At 40.5% G+C, this 23,474-nt stretch overlaps 1 protein-coding gene across 1 annotated transcript; it reads right to left on the bottom strand.

Annotated features, from left to right (window-relative positions):
* Positions 1-1,324: 1,324 nt before the first annotated feature.
* fam83ga (family with sequence similarity 83 member Ga) lies at positions 1,325-19,434 on the bottom strand. The gene is given in 7 exon segments (XM_062985923.1): positions 1,325-1,351; positions 3,885-4,524; positions 5,879-6,003; positions 8,209-8,376; positions 19,058-19,286; positions 19,288-19,341; positions 19,343-19,434. Coding segments are annotated over 7 exon segments (1,335 nt in total).
* Between the last annotated feature and the right edge of the window lie 4,040 nt (positions 19,435-23,474).

Below are 23,474 nucleotides of genomic sequence, written 5' to 3'. Positions count from 1 at the left end.
ATGATTTGATGTATAATAATGTAGTTGCCACTGTTGGCCCCCTGAGCAAGGCCCTTAACCCTCAATTGTATTCAGTCATAATGGTAAAGAGCTTTGGATAAAAGTGTCTGCTAAATACTGCACAAATTGTATTTAATCATAATTGTAAGTTGTTTTAGGTGGCTTAGTGGGTAGCACTGTCGCCTCACAGCAAGAAGGTCCTGGGTTCAGTCCCCCCCCCCCCGTGACCCTAATTGGATAAGCGGTTAAGAAAATGAATGAATGAATGTAAGTTGTTTTGACTGAAAAGTTGCTAAATGCTGAGCCATTGTCAGACCTTACACTGGTGCAGTGGGACTACTTTATGTCACAGTTTCTCCAGGAGCACAGGTTTCCCCCCACAAGTCCAAAGACATGCAGTCAGGCAAATTGGACATAAAAATTGCCCTCTATGTGTGTGTGTGTGTGTGTGTGCCCTGTCATGGACTGGTGACCTGCCCAGGGTGTTTCCAGCCTTTAACCCAATTAATCATTTTAAAGTACTTAAAATGCAACTACAACATTCAGGTTATCACTCTTGAGCTTTCCCATTAGCACAATTTGTCATTTTCTGATAAATTTCAGAGAACAACATGGTAATTTACCCTTCTATTCTTTTTAAAATTATGTGCCAAAAGATCAAGATTTAACTTTTGAGGTGGATGCAGAACCCTGCCTAAAGCTTGTTTGGTGTAATTGGATGGCCCTGTTTCTGTCCTGTTGGGCCTGAGGCTGTTTTTGGGAAGAATTATGATGGCCTGCTGGGGCCTCAATTTGAGCGAGTCAGAAGTTTGGCTCAAAGTTTGGCTTGATGCTACAGGAGCTGAGTGTCAAGTGAGGAGCTTGTCAGAAGATGCTGGAACTGCATTAGCAGCCCTGTTCTGTTCTAACTTATTTTTAGCTGCTTTTCAATTATGCTCCAAGTGCAGATATGCAGGCCTTGTTGGATGATAACTGCAGGATAGTTGCTGATGCATATGCATGAAAATGCATGATGTATAGGTTAGAGATTAGATGTAGCTCTACATACTAACACAACTAAAATTAAGCAAACATTTTTTCCCCTAATTGCAATACTGTGGCTTAAGTGGTCTATAGTTATCAGCCTACTGATTTTTAGTACAAGCGTCATGGATTTGTGTTGCAAACTGGCTAAGAATATGTTTACAAATTTCTTAAAACATTTGTAATATTTTATCATCCCTGTATTGGTTTTCTGAGTTTGCTTAGTGTATAAAGGAATCTTACTCTTTCTTACATCTACTTTGGGGTTCTCTAATTTTTATTTTATTTGCACAAATATGTTTCAATCCTGGTCCCTCCTCAGCAAATACTTGTGAGCAGGACACAGGATTACATTTAGATGAATTAATATCAAACCTATGAGGTCCAGCCCTTAAGCCAGCCACTGTTCTTCTGTTTTTGCTGCTCTGTTTTGTCCTTGGTATCCACATTTTTGTTTGCATGCTCCTGCAGCTCAGGTGTGTCACCATGTCAGGTGAAACTTAAGTGGGGGTCAGGCTTTAATTTCCAAAATGGAACTCAGTTTACACCATCTGAGAAAACTATACATTGAGCCTCTGCCACTTTTAGAACTGGTACAGGTGCAACTTTACTTTGCAGTAAAAGTGAATGCTTTGCTGATATCTGTGAGTTATTAGTGCCACATATGTCTATAGAATGGTGGTCCAAGTTATTTATCATTGAATCCAATTTAAGTTCATATTTCTTATTCAATTGTTCTGCTGTTATATCATGTGCTTTCTGTACATCAGTCACAATCTTTAATGGATTACTAAGTGGTTTGGCCTCTGTACCTTGTTGCAAAGGTACATACAGGGGTTGGACAAAATAACTGAAACACCTGTCATTTTAGTGTGGGAGGTTTCATGGCTAAATTGGACCAGTCTGGTGGCCAATCTTCATTAATTGCACATTGCACCAGTAAGAGCAGAGTGTGAAGGTTCAATTAGCAGGGTAAGAGCACAGTTTTGCTCAAAATATTGCAATGCACACAACATTATGGGTGACATACCAGAGTTCAAAAGAGGACAAATTGTTGGTGCACGTCTTGCTGGCACATCTGTGACCAAAACAGCAAGTCTTTGTGATGTATCAAGAGCCACGGTATCCAGGGTAATGTCAGCATACCACCAAAAAGGACAAACCACATCCAACAGGATTAACTGTGGACGCAAGAGGAAGCTGTCTGAAAGGGATGTTCGGGTGCTAACCCGGATTGTATCCAAAAAACATAAAACCACGGCTGCCCAAATCACGGCAGAATTAAATGTGCACCTCAACTCTCCTGTTTCCACCAGAACTGTCCGTCGGGAGCTCCACAGGGTCAATATACACGGCCGGGCTGCTATAGCCAAACCTTTGGTCACTCGTTCAAATGCCAAACGTCGGTTTCAATGGTGCAAGGAGCGCAAATCTTGGGCTGTGGACAATGTGAAACATGTATTGTTCTCTGATGAGTCCACCTTTACTGTTTTCCCCACATCCAGGAGAGTTACAGTGTGGAGAAGCCCCAAAGAAGCGTACCACCCAGACTGTTGCATGCCCAGAGTGAAGCATGGGGGTGGATCAGTGATGGTTTGGGCTGCCATATCATGGCATTCCCTTGGCCCAATACTTGTGCTAGATGGGCGCGTCACTGCCAAGGACTACCGAACCATTCTGGAGGACCATGTGCATCCAATGGCGGTGCCGTGTATCAGGATGACAATGCACCAATACACACAGCAAGACTGGTGAAAGATTGGTTTGATGAACATGAAAGTGAAGTTGAACATCTCCCATGGCCTGCACAGTCACCAGATCTAAATATTATTGAGCCACTTTGGGGTGTTTTGGAGAAGCGAGTCAGGAAACGTTTTCCTCCACCAGCATCACGTAGTGACCTGGCCACTATCCTGCAAGAAGAATGGCTTAAAATCCCTCTGACCACTGTGCAGGACTTGTATATGTCATTTCCAAGACGAATTGACACTGTATTGGCCGCAAAAGGAGGCCCTACACCATACTAATAAATTATTGTGGTCTAAAACCAGGTGTTTCAGTTATTTTGTCCAACCCCTGTACATCTCCAGTATTTCCTCTATATCTTCAGTAGAAACTGTTTCAGATTTGTTTGTAGCTGAGGCACAGTGATTGATTGATAGCTCGATGTATGCTCACATGAGCCAGCCTCTAAATCTATTTCTTGGAACTCTGATGTTAATGAAGTCAGGGAATGTGCAGCAGTGTTTGTGGGCGAGTCCATCTCAAAAAGTTTGAAACCATGTGGTATCCTTGTTACCATCCCATCACACCCAGAATCAGCCATAAAAGAGTCAATGAAGTCAAAATATCCCTCTGATGAAATGGAGTAAGAACAGGAAATCTCAGCTTGATAACAATCAACAGTATTTGTCTCATTCTTGTCAGGTTCTAGATCTTTAGATTTTTGCCACTGATCATCTTGGAGAAATTTGTTACACATCGTTTCTGAGGTTCTCTCAAAGCTTTGGTTAAATGAGGTAGTTTCAAAGTGTGCGGATAAGGTATGAGTGGTTATAGAGTTTGTTTTAACACTGCAGCAAGATGTTCCATGATTATCCTGTCGATTTACCTCACCTTGTTCAATACTTGTGTTTTCTGTAGTATTTTTTATCAGAACTCGTTCTCTGTTCAGTTAGAAGGTCAATTAGGCCTTCTGTACCATGGTCCACAGGTGAGTCTTTCATGTCTTTATTGCTATTGTGAGGTGTTTTTGGATTAGCAATTGAGATTAGTAATACAGCCTCATCTTTAGGACAGCTAGGTGGAATTGGTGTCTCCTTAGAAGGTTCACAAGGTTTGTATTTTTTCTCTAGGCCAACCAGGGGTTGAATAAGTGGTTGTTCATTAGCTGAAGCAGCAGAAAGTGAAGAGGACTTAAGTCTAGATCTGGGGTGAGACCTTTCAGACAGATACTTTTCTGGAAGCTCTATTGGATTTTTGAATCGAATAGCTTGTGAGACCTCAAACAACTCTGACCGCATGGGATGAGCTTGTAGTGGTTCCTTATATTCTCTTATATTAATAAATCCTATCACATCACTCGGTGGGTCAGGCTTGGGCCAAACAGGAAGGTAGTCAATCATGTTGGCTTTGTCTAGGTGAAGCAGTCCAGGGTGAACAAGTGGAAACACCTCTTTTATTTGTTCAGTACAGTCAGTCTTGGCTGTGCATTTCTCAGATGGCAAACAGTTGCTTCTGACAGTCACATTACCACACACCAGAGCATATTTGGGGTTGTTGAGTTTGAGAGCAATGATGTCTGATGGCAGTGTAGGTGATGGTTTAGAGATTTGGTTTAGAGGTACTCGCTTGGGCTCATTTTCAAGTTTAATCTTGTTTACGTTAACCGCATTAGACATCACATACAGATCCTGGAATAACAGGTCAAATAATTCCACAACTTGTCCTGTGAGCACTGTACTGATGCTTCTGTCAAGTCTGGAGGCAGACCATGTAAAACTGCAAACAAACAAAAAGTAAATAAATTTAGCCTTTTAAGTAAAAAATGCTATAGGTAAAGTAACAAACAAGTAAAATGTAATTAACAAGTGCAAATTACCACATTTAGTTGTTCCAATATGCTAATAGGTAAAACGTGGGTTTTGATCTTGAATGGGGAACAACAGACTGTACATCTGGGGACCTGATTTTGAAATTTGTCACTAGTACCTGTCTGTGAGGAGTTCTTAAGTTCTTTCCATGTCCATGTGAGTTTTCTCCATGTACTTTAATTTCTCTTGCAATGCATTGGTCAGCCAAAACATGACTTAATGTTTGGGCTGACCAACTTAACTGTATATTGTAAATAAAAACAAATCTTGAATTGATGTATAAAATGTATAAAATATGTAAGTTACACCATGTTGAAACATTCCACAATAAGCGGGTGAATTAGTAGTAGGTGAGGGTATTAGAAGGTATAACTGACAGGTCCACAAAAAGCTCAGTCTAAAGCAAGCTAAGATGGGTCATGGCTTACCATTTTGTGCAAAACTTCATGAGAGAATTGTTAAGCAGTGGTAATAATTTAGGTATTTCACCATATGCAAGATCTTCAAGCGCTCACACAGCATTGCATGAGAAAGTCCTACTACTGTGATTATATAGCCACATGGGCTCACGACTACTACAGAAAACCAGTGACAGTTAACACAGTACTCCACTACATCAAAAAAAGCAACCTAAATCATGGTTATTTTTGGCAAAACAATGCCAGGCCTCATTCTATGTGCCGCCATCAGCTTGGCTTTGTTTGTAAACACAGAGTATGTGTGCTTGAAGATCTGTCTCCTATTGAAAGTATATGGTGCATCATTGGAGAGGAGAATCAGACAATAGTTACTACAGACTTTCAGCATCTGAAGTCTTGTATTCAGCAAGAATGGGCAAAAATTCATGTGCAAAACAGTAACAATTAGTATAGCCAGTTCCCAAATGATTACAAAGTATAATTAACAGGAAAGATGAGGTAACATAGTGGTAAACATGCCTCGGTTCCAAGTTAATATGAGGGTGTTGCAGGCAACAAGTTCCATTTGTTTACAATTAAGTTGGTAATATTTTCTTTGTGCCTTTTTCATGTAAATAAAGGTTCAGGAGAAATAGTTTTTTGTATTAAGACATTCTGAATTTCTTTTATTTTCTTGAAAAAATACACTCTTCACTCAAATTGTTATGCTGGTTATATGATTTGCAATGAAAAACAAAACAGAAGCATGTTTACTAGTGGTAATACTTATAATCTTTTGTAAATGAACTGACACTTTGGTTTGTTACCAATAGAAAAGAAATACTAGATTGTTAACAGATTCACCTGTATGACCCGGTCACTGCTTTGTCTCCATCAACAAACATGAATTTTTGACTTTGGCTCCCACATACTTTCTTTGATGAATGAGCGAAAAACCCAGTTCCTCCAATGCTTCGCACTCTTAGGTTCTTGAAAACACACAAATGTTAAAAAAATCAATACATATCTTTAATGTGCAATTGAAATATAACATTTGTTGCATCAGTGAAAGCAGTTTTTCATTACAGGAATTTTGTATATGCTTTGTGACAATGGTTATCCATGTAAACATGCAGCTCCTTCTGTGGAACATTGTGTACTACAGAAGATCTGCACTGACAAGCATCTGCGTCTACAAGCTAGTATGGCATACAGTACTACTGTCTGTAAATCTGTAATAACATTTGTGATGAAAGCAGCAATTAAGTGTCTGTTTTGTAGTAAATATAAATTGCCACACCCTCTACAGGGAATGCACTTCTGCACATTTAATGCATGATTATTGCTTACATAGACAAAGCAATGCCACAGTTTTTATTAATTGTGTTAATACTTTGTATAATGTATTATATTAATACTATCATTACTACTATCAAGTTATTAAACACCTACATAACATTGCTGATCTTAATTGATACTGATAGTCTGTATGACCTAATGTTAGATTACAACATGATTAAATAATTGGGAACTCAATAACTACCCTTAATTTGCTTAAGCTGTGATGTGTTATATAAACACCATAATTTCTCAACCATGGTTTGTTTGTTTGTTTATTAGGATTTTAACGTCATGTTTTACACTTTGGTTACATTCATGACAGGAACGGTAGTTACTCATTACACAAGGTTCATCAGTTCACAAAGGTTATATTAAACACAGTCATGGACAATTTAGCATCTTCAATTTACCTCACTTGCATGTTTTTGGACTGTGGGAGGAAACCGGAGTACCCGCAGTAAACCCACGCAGACACAGGGAGAACATGCAAACTCCACACAGAAAGGATCTCAACCATGGTAAAACTATGTAGCTGTCACAAAAGCTGAGAGAGCAGATCATTTGATTGCACCAAAAAGGCAATGGGTTTTGCCAAGACCTTAAACATTCCTAGAGACAACATTGGGAGTATTGTCCCAAATACAAGTTCCAAACTTATGGTGCAGCAGCAAAATCTCCCTGGCCATGGGAATTATCCCACAATTTAACCAGAGGCCTTACCAATCTAACCAGGACAATGCAGAGGTGTTAGTGCAATAGACCTGATGAAGGCTGGGTCAAATGTTTTACTGCCAACCATAAGTCATCTAACAACCAGTGACTTCATGGCCACTCTTACTAGATTATGACTGCATACATTTGTAAGTAAGTCAGGCAAACCTAAACATAGAGTCAGGGCTCTCTGCAGGCCAAGCAAGTTATTATTTTTTTTTTTTTTCACTTGTCTAAAATGTCATTGTATGCTCTAGTTTTAAGATTTCCCTTCAGTGGAACTAAAAAGCTCAACCCGAACTATGAAAATCTGCCCTTTCTTTGTTCTTGGCATTGTGCATGGTCATTTTAGGCTTATGTGAAGCTTTTGCCCATGGAATCCCAATCCATGAAACTCCTAAATGATTCTTTTTTTTGGAACAGTTTAAGACTTTGTAGTGTGTGTTGCAATTATCTTTGTGAGTTTGTGTGACTATTGCTTCATGGCTGAGTTTTTGTTTGTTTGTTAACTTTCAGTTAACCTCAGGGGGCCTAGGAAAAAAGAAAAAGTTGGCATCCTTTGACAGAGCCATGTTGAAAGTCACAGAGCTCTTCAGTACAACCCAATTTACTGCCAATGTTTGTTTAAATAGATTGTATAGCTGTAAGCTTTTATGCACCGGTTAGTAATGAATGTGGCTGAAATGGCTAAATCCACTTGGTTAAAGATGTTTCAACATAATTTGGACCATTTATTGTATATGGGCAGCATGAGCATTCTGTTTTTTTATTCTACCTAATGGTACTCTGCTAAAAGTACAAAAACAAATATTTTTATCAGTAGCTGATTGGAAGTGTAGTCAGTGTGGTTTAGCATGGTTATCTGGAATCAGTTTTCTTTTAGTCTGAGAAACAGTAACATCAGGTCATTTGGTGGGCACAATGTAGGCTAAAATCTAACATTAAGTTATATTTTGGCTCAGGGCTGCCTGGACATTTCTGTCCCAAACATTTCTGTCCTGAAACCATGCTCTTTTGGCTCACTGACACCTGGTAATCAAGACTTACACAGTGATCCAGCACATATACAATGATTTAGAAGTGTAACTAACTAGATATTGTTGTCGATTCAGCAGTACAAATTTGTAAAATATGTGGCATACCTTGAGGTGTCCGGTGTGCATTGCTGCTCTCTCACACATGTTCAAGAAATGGGGAACCCCGGTAGCCTCCAGTATGATATATACAGCCACCTTACGCTTAAAGCTTGCATCTAAAAGATCCTTAAAGATGTCCACATCTGTAAGCAAATCCATAACCACTGCAATGACCTGAAAAGGTAGGGTTGAGAAGATTGGATAGCATTTAAAATTTTTAGGAAAGATTCATTAGCCTGTTGGACGATAGCTACAGTACTACAGTGAGTTATGAACTGCATGTGATATGATTACATACACTTTGCTGGACTTTGATTAGCTTATCATCAATTCAGCAGCAATAAAAGAAGAGATAAAATGCTAAATACACATCGGCAGAAATCAATTTTGAATATTTGCTATTATTCATTTATAGTAACTGCTTCATCCAAGTTGTTTTGGCTTCAGTCATGTGCTAAAAATGAATGCGTGGGTAAGTGTGTGGTGTCTTGAGATAAATGGCTGCCCTATTTTGTCTAAATTCATAGTCTGCACTCAGTGTTTCTGGGTAATTTCCTGATTTAACACCCTTAAGGATGTGGTGTATCAAATAAATGGACTTTTACAGATTTTTCTGTTGTTAAAGTGTGTAAACATATCATATATCTAATATAATAAGCAGAATTTGCTTACTATTTATAGGGTTGTGTTTGAGCAAAATTCCAAAAATAAATTTGATCAATTAGAACATTTATTAGCAGAAAATGACAACTGGACAGCATAACAATAATGATGCAGTGTTTTCTAAACTCAAATAATGAAAGGAACACAAACTAAAAGTTTTAATGAGTTTATAAATCAGTATTTGGTGGAATAACTCCAATTTTCAATCACAGCCTTCATGCGTCTGGGCATACGGTCCACCAGCCTTTCACATTGCGGTTGGGTGATGTTAGGTTTTTCAGAACAAAGACGTACATTTAATATGGGAAATTTGACGGCATTTTCCAAGCTTTACGACATGCATGCCGCATGTCCCCCACATGGTCTATTCAAAATGGCGGCTGCCATAATCTCTTGGCAAAGGGCGGAGCCTGGGCCTCTTTAGCACATTTCATTGGCTCCACCAGCAGTAAAGGAGGAGGAGCCTAGCTGAGTTTAAAAACCGGCGGGGAGAAAGGTTCGGCCTCTTTCTTACGTGGTGTGTCTAGACTGCAGGAGTAAGGAGTGCCGGCCGGCTTAGCTCTGATATATATTCACAGATTATTTTTACACTTAATAAAGTGTTTTAAAGAGTACTTTCTGGACTTCCTTCGACTGCTTTCTTCAGGACCTTTTGAACCAAAAGATTCATCCTAACAAATGGTAGCCAGAGGATGGTTCAAGAGGTCTGAGGATTGCATCAGAATTAATTCAGCTGACTGAGGTAAGACCAGGAATTCTGAAAAAATCTTTTGTACTCAGTACGAGGCGCGCCCCCTTAAGGTAAACAGACGTTCTCTGTATATATATTAGATGCATTTATTATTTAGTGTACTGAGTGTGAAAGTGAATCTCAGAATCCGTAAGTGTCTGATTAAATTACTAAAGTATCATTAGATAGTTTAAAACTGTGAATATATGTTGGAGCTAAAAATGTGTGTTTCCTGATATCTGAATTTGAACCAAACCGGTTAAAATAAATGTTAAGGGCGCCATTGTGTATGGAACACTTGAAGGGAAAGGACGCTTGTCTGTTTCGGTAACGAAGCGAACCTAATTCGAGTGTAATAAATTCTAACGAATTCGTCTGTTTCGGTAACGGAATTCGGGTAATTTGATTATTAATCTCAAAGGAGTCTGACTGTTACGGAAACGAGACTCGGCTAGTTCGTCTGTTTCGGTAACGGAATTAGCCTTATTCGGTCGTTCTAAAATTCTAACTAGCCTGGCTGTTTCGGGAACGGGGCTGGAGTAATTTGATTACTTTAAATTCTAAATCAGGTTCGAAAAACAGTACATCAGGAGTTTTGTTTGTCAGTAAGTCTCTGTGTATGTTTGTCTGTGAAACCGTGTGCTGGATGTGCAACGTGGTTTCTTTTGTTGTCGGCGCCATTTTGTTTCTTGAGAACGCAGCGTGGCTTTCTGTCTGTACGCCATTTTGTCTTGGGAATGCAACGTGGTCTCCCGTCTATCCGCCATTTTGGCTCTGTCTGTCCGCCATTTTGGCACTGGGTTGCGCAGCGTGGTTTCTTTTGTTCGGCGGCCATTTTGGACCAGAGAGCTGAGCGTGGTTTTCTGTCTGTCCACCATTTTGGCTCTGGGAGAGCTGAGCGTGGTTTTCTGTCTGTCCACCATTTTGGCTCTGGGAGGGCTGAGCGTGGTTTTCTGGGAGAGCTGAGCGTATTTTTCTGTGTATCCGCCTTTTTGGCTCCATGTGAGCAGCTTGCCGTATCTTGTCCATCGGCTATCTTTGTACGCCTGGATTGGGTAAGTGCTGCAGTTAATTTTATAATCTTAAGATAACTGAGTTAAGATGAAGTATTTATGGTACCTTATTAAGTGTGTTAAGGTAGATAGCGTTCTTGAACTTTAAGGTTCTTAAACCAGGAAAGGGGGTACTTAGAGTGGAATTCATCCATGTGTGACATAGGACATTTTCACACATAATTAAGGAAAATCTCCTTAATCAGAGTTGTTATAGTGAATAAGATTAAAATTTTGTGAGTAACACAGCGCTTGTTAGTCGTGATAGGAGATTTGCTGGGTGTATTGGTTCATGTATTATTGAGAGATTGCTATATTGTTTCTTTGTTTAATGTATGGGGTAGTACTGGACAATAATTCGACATCAAAATGTCGCAAGTGGGGAATGTTTCAATAGCGGGGATATGATTTTAAACAAATTCGATCAATACACATACATACACGAATCCAGTGCTTTAGTGTTACCGCTCTGATCGCACTGGTTACTGTAACACAGTAGTTTTTAAAGCACATTTCACAGACTGTAATTTTGCTTTTGCTTAAGTATGTTTTGTATTAGTAATTGTTACATTTTGAATAGCATCTGTTACCGAGCAAAATAAAAATAAAAACCGCTAAAGAAATCGCGAATTCAGTGAGTTGCGACAGGGAGTCGAGTCTTTTGTCTCGGTTCCTTTTGAAGAGCCGCGTGTTTACATGGCGACTGCCGGAAGAGTCGGTTCCTTTGTTTCGGTTAGAAGAGCCGATTCATAGATTCGAATCATTTTACGACACATCGCTAGTGGTTATAACGTTTGAAAAAAAAAAGTTTTATGTCATTTGAAATGACACATTACACATCCCTAACTGTTTTAATTGTTGCATCATCATGTTTCTTCTATTGCTTTTGAGTTAAGGACAACGTTTCTTCTATTACATTTGAATTAAAAACTACTGTTGTGAGGTTTGTATCCACTCCTGTTTACATTACACAGAGGAGACCTCCTGCTGTTTACTCGGTGAGTCCAAATTATGTTCTATAACTGAAAGGAACACATCTCACGTATCAAGTTAATGATTGTATAAATACTACAGTGTACTCCTAAAATTGAACATTATTATCAAATGCTGTAATGTACTTAATCCTACCACTTTTTACTAATTGCAGGAGATGGTAAACATCATGACTGTATTACTCTATCTATTTTTTCTGGGCCTGATAGGAATCCTGAATTGGAAATGTTTGTGAAAGGATTTGCATCCAGAGATGCTGCAACAGACAGGAAACAAGTGGGCTTAGTTAAAATTTTAGCAAATGATACTTTGTGTCATTGTCCCTCCTATTCAATTTAAGTGGAACTATTTAAGTAAAGTTTTGTTCCAATTTTACAGGACAATGCCAGAGGTGACACTGCCGACAAAGCTGTTGCACACCTTCCACTGCTCACTAACGACATTATTTGTTTACAGGTCCAGCTAACACCAGACTTTGATTGAACTAACTTTAAAATTCTGTGCTTTCCAACAGGATAAACACATTTAGAAGGTTTATTTAATGTTTTATTTTCAAAATTTGATTGTAAAATTTGAAAAAAGGGGGGAGTATTATGGCAGGAATAAGAATTTATGTTTAATATGCCGCTTTGTGTATTAATTAATATGCCGCTTTGTGTATTAAATCCTGTGATACATTGTGCTGGGGCAGCTGGACTGGCAGACCTACGGATATGCATGCAGATTCAGGTACGTATATGCATGCAGATTTAGGGACGCCTGGTGAAGGTAATCTTCAGTCTTACCTCACATATGAGGACATTACATTTTGGTTTTGTTATGCCTTATTCCTTGACCTGCTAAACCTAGACCGATTGTTCCCATTAGTGGACACTTTTGTCTGCCAGCTAGTGGTAGCAAAAGTACTAGAACACTAATAAAGTTTGTTTGCTTCTTTATTGGGATTTTGACGTTATGTTTTGCACTTTGGTTACATTTATGACAGGAGCGGTGGTTGCTCATTGCACGGGATTCAGGTTATATCGGGCACAGTCGTGGACAGTTCAGTGTCTCTGGTTCGCCTCGCTGGCATGTCTTTGGACTGTGGGAGGAAACCGGAGCACCCGGGGGAGGCCCACGCGACAACATGCGGGCTCCGCGGAGGGGGGACCTTCTTGCTGTGACAGTGTGCGACGGTACTACCCACTGAGCCACCGTGTCACCCAACTAATAAGGTTAAAAACAAAAGGAATAGGAAAAATGCATTGAAAAAATCAAAGCTCGGGTCTCAGGAGATTAAATATAATTGCTTACACGGACTCCGGTAAGATTCAATTTAATTGGTAATATTTTTGGAAATTGTTAATTGACAATTGTTAATATTTGATGCTTGTGTTGTATCCGATGAATCTTTTCTAGCTAATTGATCAGGTCAACTCACTCAGTTTATACTATATAGTTTATTGAAGAAGTTAGATTGGTTCAATGTGGTGCAGTAAACCTTGTGGCAATACTATGCATGATCATAGATGAGTGCAGTTTAAAGATTGAGGGAATAGTGAGAAGAAAATAACTTGTTAGGAGAGAAGTACATGAAGGGGGGTGACTGGAGACCCAGGTCATAGGTTTCACAGACACACAGCAACCCAGCGGGGGGTTGAGGCCATAAACTGCAGGCCCTGCATGAGTAAAGAGAAGTCTGATATTTAAGCTACTGTGTACGGGCTGAGGATGGTGGACACTTATGCAGTACCAAAGATGATGTAAAAATTATGAATACCAGATCTTGCAGATGTGTGTCATGGCTGTTGTTGCATTCTGATGTTTGAGTAAAGCAGTGTTCAAGAGGCATATGGGGTGCTGAGGTACAGAATGCCAAAGTAATGACATCATCAGACAAGAGGAAGGGAAAGCTGATGTGAGACTGGATGGAGACGTTATGCAGTGAAATCTCAAGACCGTGTGGGACAGTAGTGTGTTTTAATAGACATCCACCTGAAGATCTGGGTTCCATAATAAAAAGTGAGGGGTTCGGTAACATCTTATAGAGGTTTTGGATGTATTTTACAGTAAGGTATTAGAATAACAATAATTCGTGTAGAAAAAGTTTTGGTTACAAGAGTAAATTAGAAAGAGCTACAAGTGCTTGTGTTTTAGTGAGAGTAGGGATGCAGGTACCATAGTGATGTGGGGTTAATGACATTTGTAGGGAGATGTAACAATAATACAATAGAGATAGTATAGGTTGGTAGTACTTTGCAGTGAGTTAACTAAATGGAACTGTTTAAGTAGAGTTTAATGTGATTCAAGAAAGCCAAAGTGGATCAAAGCGCTGGTGATGACGAGCATGAGGGATTGGCTGACTAGGAGCAGGAGATGGTCATGTGAGAGTCTGTTGGATTGTGGGAAATGGAGTCTGTATTGTTAGAAGCAGGAGGTGTGTTAGTACCAGTGACCAAAAGTTGGGGTAAAAATCTGAATGAATAAATAATATAAGTCAGGGGTTTGTAGGACTGATGGAAGTTGATATAGCAGAGCTGTTGTTATTTTAAGTATGACAGAGTAAATAATAAATAGTGGATTGGGGATTTGTATTGGAAAAAATGTGATTTAGAAAATTTGAAGGCTCTCTAGCATGCGACGATGATGAAGTAGAATAAGTGTAGAAAATGTTAGATGTAATGTGTATGCACCTTCTGCTCTGATCAGTTTGAACTGTTTGAAGTGGAATTTTATATAGCAGGAAGGGTTAATGCAGTATGAGAGACAAATCGGCGATGATGAACTAGGAATAAGTGTAGAAAATGTTATATGTAATGTGTATGCACCTTCTGCTCTGATCAGTTTGAACTGTTTGAAGGGGAATTTTATATAGCAGGAAGGGTTAATGCAGTATGAGAGACAAGTAATGAACTATATGTTTGTTTCCATAGGACCATTGTCGGTCGCTGTGATGTAATTGTTTGTTTCCAGGGGATCACTGTCGATTGCCCTGAAGTATATGTTTGTTTCCATAGGGCCATTGTCGGTCGCGGTGAAGTAATTGTTTGTTTCCATAGGGCCATTGTCGGTCGCGGTGAAGTAATTGTTTGTTTCCATAGGGCCATTGTCGGTCGCGGTGAAGTAATTGTTTGTTTCCAGGGGATCACTGTCGATTGCCCTGAACTATATGTTTGTTTCCATAGGGCCATTGTCGGTCGCGGTGAAGTAATTGTTTGTTTCCAGGGGATCACTGTCGATTGCCCTGAAGTATATGTTTGTTTCCATAGGGCCATTGTCGGTCGCGGTGAAGTGATTGTTTGTTTCCATAGGACCATTGTCGGTCGCGGTGAAGTAATTGTTTGTTTCCAGTAGACACTGTTGTTGTACTGAGGTTTACGTTCTTTTGTCTGAGTTGTGCCAGTGAATGTTAAAAGAATACTCGTATTCTTCGACTAGGCAGGAATCTTCTGTTCTAGGGTGTGTCTCGTTAAAACCTATCAGTTTATCTTTTTCTTAATACGTGTTACTGATTTTGCTCGAAAGGTTGTTTAAAGCGGTCTAAAATGTCTACAGGAGCAACAAACCAGAACCGATAAACAGGGGACATTTTTCAGAAGGGATGTGTGTATGAATGGGTGTCTGTCGCTAAAACACTGAATGAACTGCCAAAGGCAGCTCACTTGCGGCCCTGACGCTAACCTTCCTTACTCGCCGGCGCCACATTGGTGTCAGAAGTGGGATCGTGGTGTTTGGGTGGCTCTGATGGTTTGGGCCAATATGCCCGGTCTGTTGGAGTGCGCTAGCCCAGGTGGCTGTAGGGGCAGGGTGCCCGGTCCAGCAGTGGGTGGAAGAGCGACTCGGCAGTGTAATGGGGTGCGGTCCAGACATGGAGCCACCCAGTGGACGCTGGTGAGTGGGTCACCGGGACGGTTAACCATTAGGGAGGGGGCAGTGTAGCGTTGCCACTGGGTCTGGCACGGGCTTTACCCAGAAAGCCTTGCGGCAGTGGTGTCTAAGCTCACCGTGGCCGTGTATCCCGATGTTGGGAGTGGGGTGGCTGCGGTGAGGGCTGGGTAAGTAGCTTATATGTTTGTCTGTTGTATGATTGTATGTGTGTATGAATGGGTTAAGTGGCTAGAAGGGATGTTTGGGCCATGGAAGGAAGTTATTGCAAGTTTGGTGATGTCAGCATGCGTGGGAACGGCAATTTTAGTGGTATGTTGTTGTGGTATCCCGTGCATCAGGGTATTAATAGAAAAATTTGTGATAGAAGTAGTGTGTAGAGGAAGCAGAGGGGGGCAGGATCCACCAGTTATCCAGATGGTGTTGGCTGATTTGTCGAGATATCAGGTAGATGATGATGAGGAGGATACCCTTGAAGGTGGGCCGGAAGACCCACTTCGAGCAGTATAAGTGCTACTAACTCTGCTTAATTAAAGGTAAAACCGACCAGACAAGATGAGGAGAGAGGACCAGCACTACTAATCACACACCGTGATGAAGGAAGGAGACTTGGAAGGACTGGCAGAGGCAGACACTGAGGGGACTGGAAGACCCACTCCAAGGGACAGAAGTGGCACTAACTGGACCTGCCTACAGGGAACAACCCACAGCAGAAAAGCCCGACAAAACCAACTATGTGGAAGAAGAGTCCAGCGGAATCAACGGAGCGGAACAAGACGAGGGGGGAGAATTTAGTTAGACTAGGAGAAAAAAAAAAACATAAACATATAGTTCGCAGACACATAGACCATCTTTGAAAACACTAGTTAAGTGCAACACACATAGTTTAGCTACAAAACGCAAGGGGTTAGTTCAGGATTGTTTACAATGTATATATGTTTGGTACTCTGCTATTTTTAGGAAATGTTTGTGCTGCTGTGGAAACAGGTAAGGCCGACAGGGGAGAATCCATAAGACATTAGGAGTCATGCAGAGACACAGGAGCTATGGGCCCCTTCTGAATATCTGCAGCTCTGTCTGGTGGAGGACAACCTGAACGGACTTCCTGTAGAAGCTACGCACCCATTGTGTTTATTTTATTTTTCTTCTCTTTTTGATTTCCTATTTTTTAAATTACTTTATTTTGATTTCCTGTTTTTATTATTTTTTGTTTGTTTGTTTGTTTCAGGGTTAGGAGCTGTTGCGATAGGTACGGTTCCTTTAGTTTAACTGGTAGCCTTTTTATTTTTTAGAAACGTTTTATTGTATAAAATTCAGCCCAGTGGCCATGTAGTCAGAAGGGGTTAAATTGGGGGGTTGCTGACGGCTATCCTTATCTCCTGGGATCTAGAAACACCTAACCTATAGTTAAAAGTTATTGTGAAAGCATTAAGATGCTTTCAAGGGGGGGATTGTTAGGTTTTTCAGAACAAAGACGTACATTTAATATGGGAAATTTGACGGCATTTTCCAAGCTTTACGACATGCATGCCGCATGTCCCCCACATGGTCTATTCAAAATGGCGGCTGCCATAATCTCTTGGCAAAGGGCGGAGCCTGGGCCTCTTTAGCACATTTCATTGGCTCCACCAGCAGTAAAGGAGGAGGAGCCTAGCTGAGTTTAAAAACCGGCGGGGAGAAAGGTTCGGCCTCTTTCTTACGTGGTGTGTCTAGACTGCAGGAGTAAGGAGTGCCGGCCGGCTTAGCTCTGATATATATTCACAGATTATTTTTACACTTAATAAAGTGTTTTAAAGAGTACTTTCTGGACTTCCTTCGACTGCTTTCTTCAGGACCTTTTGAACAAAAGATTTATCCTAACAGTGACTTTATGCCACTTCTGGCAAGCAGCTTAGCTTTTTTGATAGCTTGTAACTAGTGCTGGGCGGTATGACGGTACATTCGGTATACTGGCTTTGATTCCTCGTATGGTATGGATTTTTCATATACTGTCATACCGTAGCATATCGGCATATAGGCAGCAAATCATATAATATTGTTCGCCGCTAAAAGCGCTATGGAGTGCTGTGCAGATTAGGTACAGCTCACTAGTAAGCCAGGTAGCGTTAGCACAACAGTGTTATCAGATGAGAGAGGCTTCCTCAATATGATGGAAAAAATAAACAAAAACAGAAAACAGATGGAGGATGGAGGATGAAGAGAGGACCAAATATGCATCGGAAGAACCTGACAAAGAAATGAGCTGTGTCGGCAGTTTAGAACAGACTAAAACACAAAGTAATGTATGATTTGTCGAGCCACAACTGTTGCAAAAAAGCAAAGGTGGACATTACTAACGCAATAATAATCCACCTATGCAAGAACATGATTCCTTTATAGACAGTCAGAGCAGTTTCAGAGCAATAATTAAACTCTGGATTCGAGGTATGTCTTACCGAGGTGAAAATGCTAGCTGGAAGCGGAGATATTTAAAGTTGTCCACTTTTCTACAACAGACCTGTGGTCATGTTGTACAATGGAGTTTGCAAATATTGTTTTATTTGTTAAAGGGAGAGCTAAGGGTAATTGTATAACACTTAAATATTGAAGAAACAATAAAAATTTTATATATTGCAACTGATTCCATCAAATATTGTATCATTTTGTGGGGCCAAGCAAAGCCTTCATTACATACACGGTGAAATTTTTTATTCTATGTACTTATGACAGTACAATCAGCCACAGAAATACAAAAAATCCTAGTCATACAAAAAAACTATGAAACCGTCAGGATCTAAAAAAATATTGTCATACACATTTTTGGTCATACCGCCCAGCCCTACTTGTAACGTTCCTCTGATCACATTCCAGAGGTTCCAATGGGATTAATATCTTTCACAGCATTATTGACCTGGCTGTGTGGCATGTAGCCTTTTCCTACAGGAAAAACAATCCTCTGAGCTGGGGAACATTGTCAGAGCAGGAAGCAGGTTTTCCTCCAGGATAACCTTGTACATGTCTTGATTCGTGCAGCCTTTAGAAAGACAAATCTGCCAAATTCCAGCCATGCTGCAGCACATTCAGATCATCACAGATCATTTGCAGTGTCAGAACTCAACTTATTCAAAAGCTGGTGTGTATATCAGCCTGTAAGCAAATCATTATGTATTACATTCTGAATTTATTTTACTTAGACTAGCATTATTATTGCTTATGTAGAGGCAGCTGTAGCCTAGTGGTTAAAGTACTGGACCAGTAATCAGAAGGTTGCCGGTTCAAGCCTCACCGCTGCTAGGTTGCCACTGTTGGGCCCCTGAGCAAGCAAGGCCTTTAACCCTCAATTGCTTAGACTGTATACTGTCACAGTACTGTAAGTCGCTTTGGATAATGACTTATATTAAGTCATTATCAAATAGAAATATTAGTGATAATAATAACAACAATAATCATATAATTGTAGTGCATATTTAATCCCACGTACGTAGGATTACATACTAGCTTACTCTCAATGTTTATTATAGCTTAATAATAATAATAACTACAACAGTAATAATGATAATAATAACAATCTGACCTTTCGTGCTTGTGCTATCATTTTCCGAACGATTTCTTTGATATGCGAATGACCAGGCAGAGGCGGGTGCACAGAGACTCTGGTCACTCCGTGGTAGAAGGCGCGTGGCGGCCAGCCCAGATCTAACTGTGGGAGTGAGCAGTCCGAGCGCTCTGGCCAGTACTGCAGAGATAAATGTGTTCCATCACTGTCCCCATTAAAACCATCAAAGTGATCAGGAGAAGCTGGACAGGAGCTGAGCGAGCTCCAGGTCAGATAAAAACGGCTGAACTCGGTTGGTTGTGGAAGCAGTGTGCTCCTTCTTCCAGCAGCTTCTCCAGTGCTAACCTCTGTTCCTCACTGTACAGAAACTCCACTTCACTCTGACACTCGGCCATTAAGCTAACAATCAGATATTACATTGATGGTTTAAATGTGCTGCATTCGTGTAAAATGATTTTAAACGCATTTACTTTGTTGTTGTTATTTAAAACCAAACTGTTGTGCTCCATAACCTGCTGCTCCTTTCTAACTTTCTGCTTTACTTGTTGAGGCAGTACTGTTACAGCAACGTCTCTCAGGTAATTTTATCACTGTGTTGCCAGATTGATATAATATATTCACTATAGTGGCGTAACTAGGTGCTCATGGGGCCCAGTGCAAATATATATATACAGTGTATCACAAAAGTGAGTACACCCCTCACATTTCTGCAAATATTTCATTATATCTTTTCATGGGACAACACTATAGACATGAAACTTGGATATAACTTAGAGTAGTCAGTGTACAACTTGTATAGCAGTGTAGATTTACTGTCTTCTGAAAATAACTCAACACACAGCCATTAATGTCTAAATGGCTGGCAACATAAGTGAGTACACCCCACAGTGAAGATGTACAAATTGTGCCCAAAGTGTCAATATTTTGTGTGACCACCATTATTATCCAGCACTGCCTTAACCCTCCTGGGCATGGAATTTACCAGAGCTGCACAGGTTGCTACTGGAATCCTCTTCCACTCCTCCATGATGACATCACGGAGCTGGTGGATGTTAGACACCTTGAACTCCTCCACCTTCCACTTGAGGATGCGCCACAGGTGCTCAATTGGGTTTAGTCCATCACCTTTACCTTTACCAGTTTTCGAAGGGAGGGGATCATGCTCTGTTTCAGAATGTCACAGTACATGTTGGAATTGATGTTTCCCTCAATGAACTGCAGCTCCCCAATGCCAGCAACACTCATGCAGCCCAAGACCATGATGCTACCACCACCATGCTTGACTGTAGGCAAGATACAGTTGTCTTGGTACTTCTCACCAGGGCGCCGCCACACATGCTGGACACCATCTGAGCCAAACAAGTTTATCTTGGTCTCGTCAGACCACAGGGCATTCCAGTAATCCATGTTCTTGGACTGCTTGTCTTCAGCAAACTGTTTGCGGGCTTTCTTGTGCATCAGCTTCCTTCTGGGATGACGACCATGAGTTGATGCAGTGTGCGGTGTATGGTCTGAGCACTGACAGGCTGACCTCCCACGTCTTCAACCTCTGCAGCAATGCTGGCAGCACTCATGTGTCTATTTTTTAAAGCCAACCTCTGGATATGACGCCGAACACGTGGACTCAACTTCTTTGGTCGACCCTGGCGAAGCCTGTTCCGAGTGGAACCTGTCCTGGAAAACTGCTGTATGACCTTGGCCACCATGCTGTAGCTCAGTTTCAGGGTGTTAGCAATCTTCTTATAGCCCAGGCCATCTTTGTGGAGAGCAACAATTCTATTTCTCACATCCTCAGAGAGTTCTTTGCCATGAGGTGCCATGTTGAATATCCAGTGGCCAGTATGAGAGAATTGTACCCAAAACACCAAATTTAACAGCCCTGCTCCCCATTTACACCTGGGACCTTGACACATGACACCAGGGAGGGACAACGACACATTTGGGCACAATTTGTACATCTTCACTGTGGGGTGTACTCACTTATGTTGCCAGCTATTTAGACATTAATGGCTGTGTGTTGAGTTATTTTCAGAAGACAGTAAATCTACACTGCTATACAAGCTGTACACTGACTACTCTAAGTTATATCCAAGTTTCATGTCTATAGTGTTGTCCCATGAAAAGATATAATGAAATATTTGCAGAAATGTGAGGGGTGTACTCACTTTTGTGATACACTGTATATGTGTAAACACTTTATATTTTTTATTTTTATATTCTTGAATGCTGCTGTAACACTGCAAATTTCCCCCCGTGGGATAATAAAAGGCTATCTTATCTTATCTTATCTTATCTTATATACAGGTCCTTCTCAAAAAATTAGCATATTGTGATAAAGTTCATTATTTTCCATAATGTAATGATAAAAATTAAACTTTCATATATTTTAGATTCATTGCACACCAACTGAAATATTTCAGGTCTTTTATTGTTTTAATACTGATGATTTTGGCATACAGCTCATGAAAACCCAAAATTCCTATCTCAAAAAATTAGCATATCATGAAAAGGTTCTCTAAACGAGCTATTAACCTAATCATCTGAATCAACGAATTAACTCTAAACACCTGCAAAAGATTCCTGAGGCTTTTAAAAACTCCCAGCCTGGTTCATTACTCAAAACTGCAATCATGGGTAAGACTGCCGACCTGACTGCTGTCCAGAAGGCCATCATTGACACCCTCAAGCAAGAGGGTAAGACACAGAAAGAAATTTCTGAACGAATAGGCTGTTCCCAGAGTGCTGTATCAAGGCACCTCAGTGGGAAGTCTGTGGGAAGGAAAAAGTGTGGCAGAAAACGCTGCACAACGAGAAGAGGTGACCGGACCCTGAGGAAGATTGTGGAGAAGGGCCGATTCCAGACCTTGGGGGACCTGCGGAAGCAGTGGACTGAGTCTGGAGTAGAAACATCCAGAGCCACCGTGCACAGGCGTGTGCAGGAAATGGGCTACAGGTGCCGCATTCCCCAGGTCAAGCCACTTTTGAACCAGAAACAGCGGCAGAAGCGCCTGACCTGGGCTACAGAGAAGCAGCACTGGACTGTTGCTCAGTGGTCCAAAGTACTGTTTTCGGAAATCAAGGTGCCAGAGTCTGGAGGAAGACTGGGGAGAAGGAAATGCCAAAATGCCTGAAGTCCAGTGTCAAGTACCCACAGTCAGTGATGGTCTGGGGTGCCATGTCAGCTGCTGGTGTTGGTCCACTGTGTTTTATCAAGGGCAGGGTCAATGCAGCTAGCTATCAGGAGATTTTGGAGCACTTCATGCTTCCATCTGCTGAAAAGCTTTATGGAGATGAAGATTTCATTTTTCAGCACGACCTGGCACCTGCTCTGCACTGGTGAATGGTTTACTGACCATGGTATTACTGTGCTCAATTGGCCTGCCAACTCTCCTGACCTGAACCCCATAGAGAATCTGTGGGATATTGTGAAGAGAAAGTTGAGAGACACAAGACCCAACACTCTGGATGAGCTTAAGGCCGCTATCGAAGCATCCTGGGCCTCCATAACACCTCAGCAGTGCCACAGGCTGATTGCCTCCATGCTACGCCGCATTGAAGCAGTCATTTCTGCAAAAGGATTCCCGACCAAGTATTGAGTGCATAACTGAACATAATTATTTGAAGGTTGACTTTTTTTGTATTAAAAACACTTTTCTTTTATTGGTCGGATGAAATATGCTAATTTTTTGAGATAGGAATTTTGGGTTTTCATGAGCTGTATGCCAAAATCATCAGTATTAAAACAATAAAAGACCTGAAATATTTCAGTTGGTGTGCAATGAATCTAAAATATATGAAAGTTTAATTTTTATCATTACATTATGGAAAATAATGAACTTTATCACAATATGCTAATTTTTTGAGAAGGACCTGTATATTAATTAAGGGTACTCACTCAGAAGTTTATGTGGCCTGCCTTGAGCTCAGCAAAATCATCTACAATAGATTTCAAGTCCATATTCCTGGCTCTGGTATTTTTAATGCACAGTTTTAGTTATTTTAATTGTACTTAACGAAAATATTGTAATATAATAATAATGACCTGGTGAGTGCAACCAATAGGGTGTGGGCAGTGAGGTGAGTGGTTAAGTTCATGTCGTGCAGCTGATAAATAGTGTATATAAACTGTGTTTACCCAATGAATGATGTCACAGTGTATCCTAAACTAGACCTCTGTGATATTTACACTTGTTTGGTATTTAAAAAAAATTAAACTGTTTCTTGTAACACAATGTCTTGTAACTTAAGTCTGATTACAATTGGCAAAGGTTAGAAGAATAAGAGTGCTTGAGAGCGTGTGACAAATTCACTACCAACAAAACACAATATAAAAGAAAACATAACATAGTGCATTCATGTCTGTCAGTAAGTGTAGTAAAGTTAAATTTCACTTTCATACTGACAAAACACTTTTATTGTAAATATTACAAAATTC

This window comes from Trichomycterus rosablanca, chromosome 2, assembly GCF_030014385.1.
Source record: "Trichomycterus rosablanca isolate fTriRos1 chromosome 2, fTriRos1.hap1, whole genome shotgun sequence".
In the NCBI taxonomy this organism is placed as follows: Eukaryota; Metazoa; Chordata; class Actinopteri; order Siluriformes; family Trichomycteridae; genus Trichomycterus; species Trichomycterus rosablanca.
Note: the sequence above shows the minus strand (reverse complement) of the source record. Positions and strands in the feature narration are given on the sequence as shown.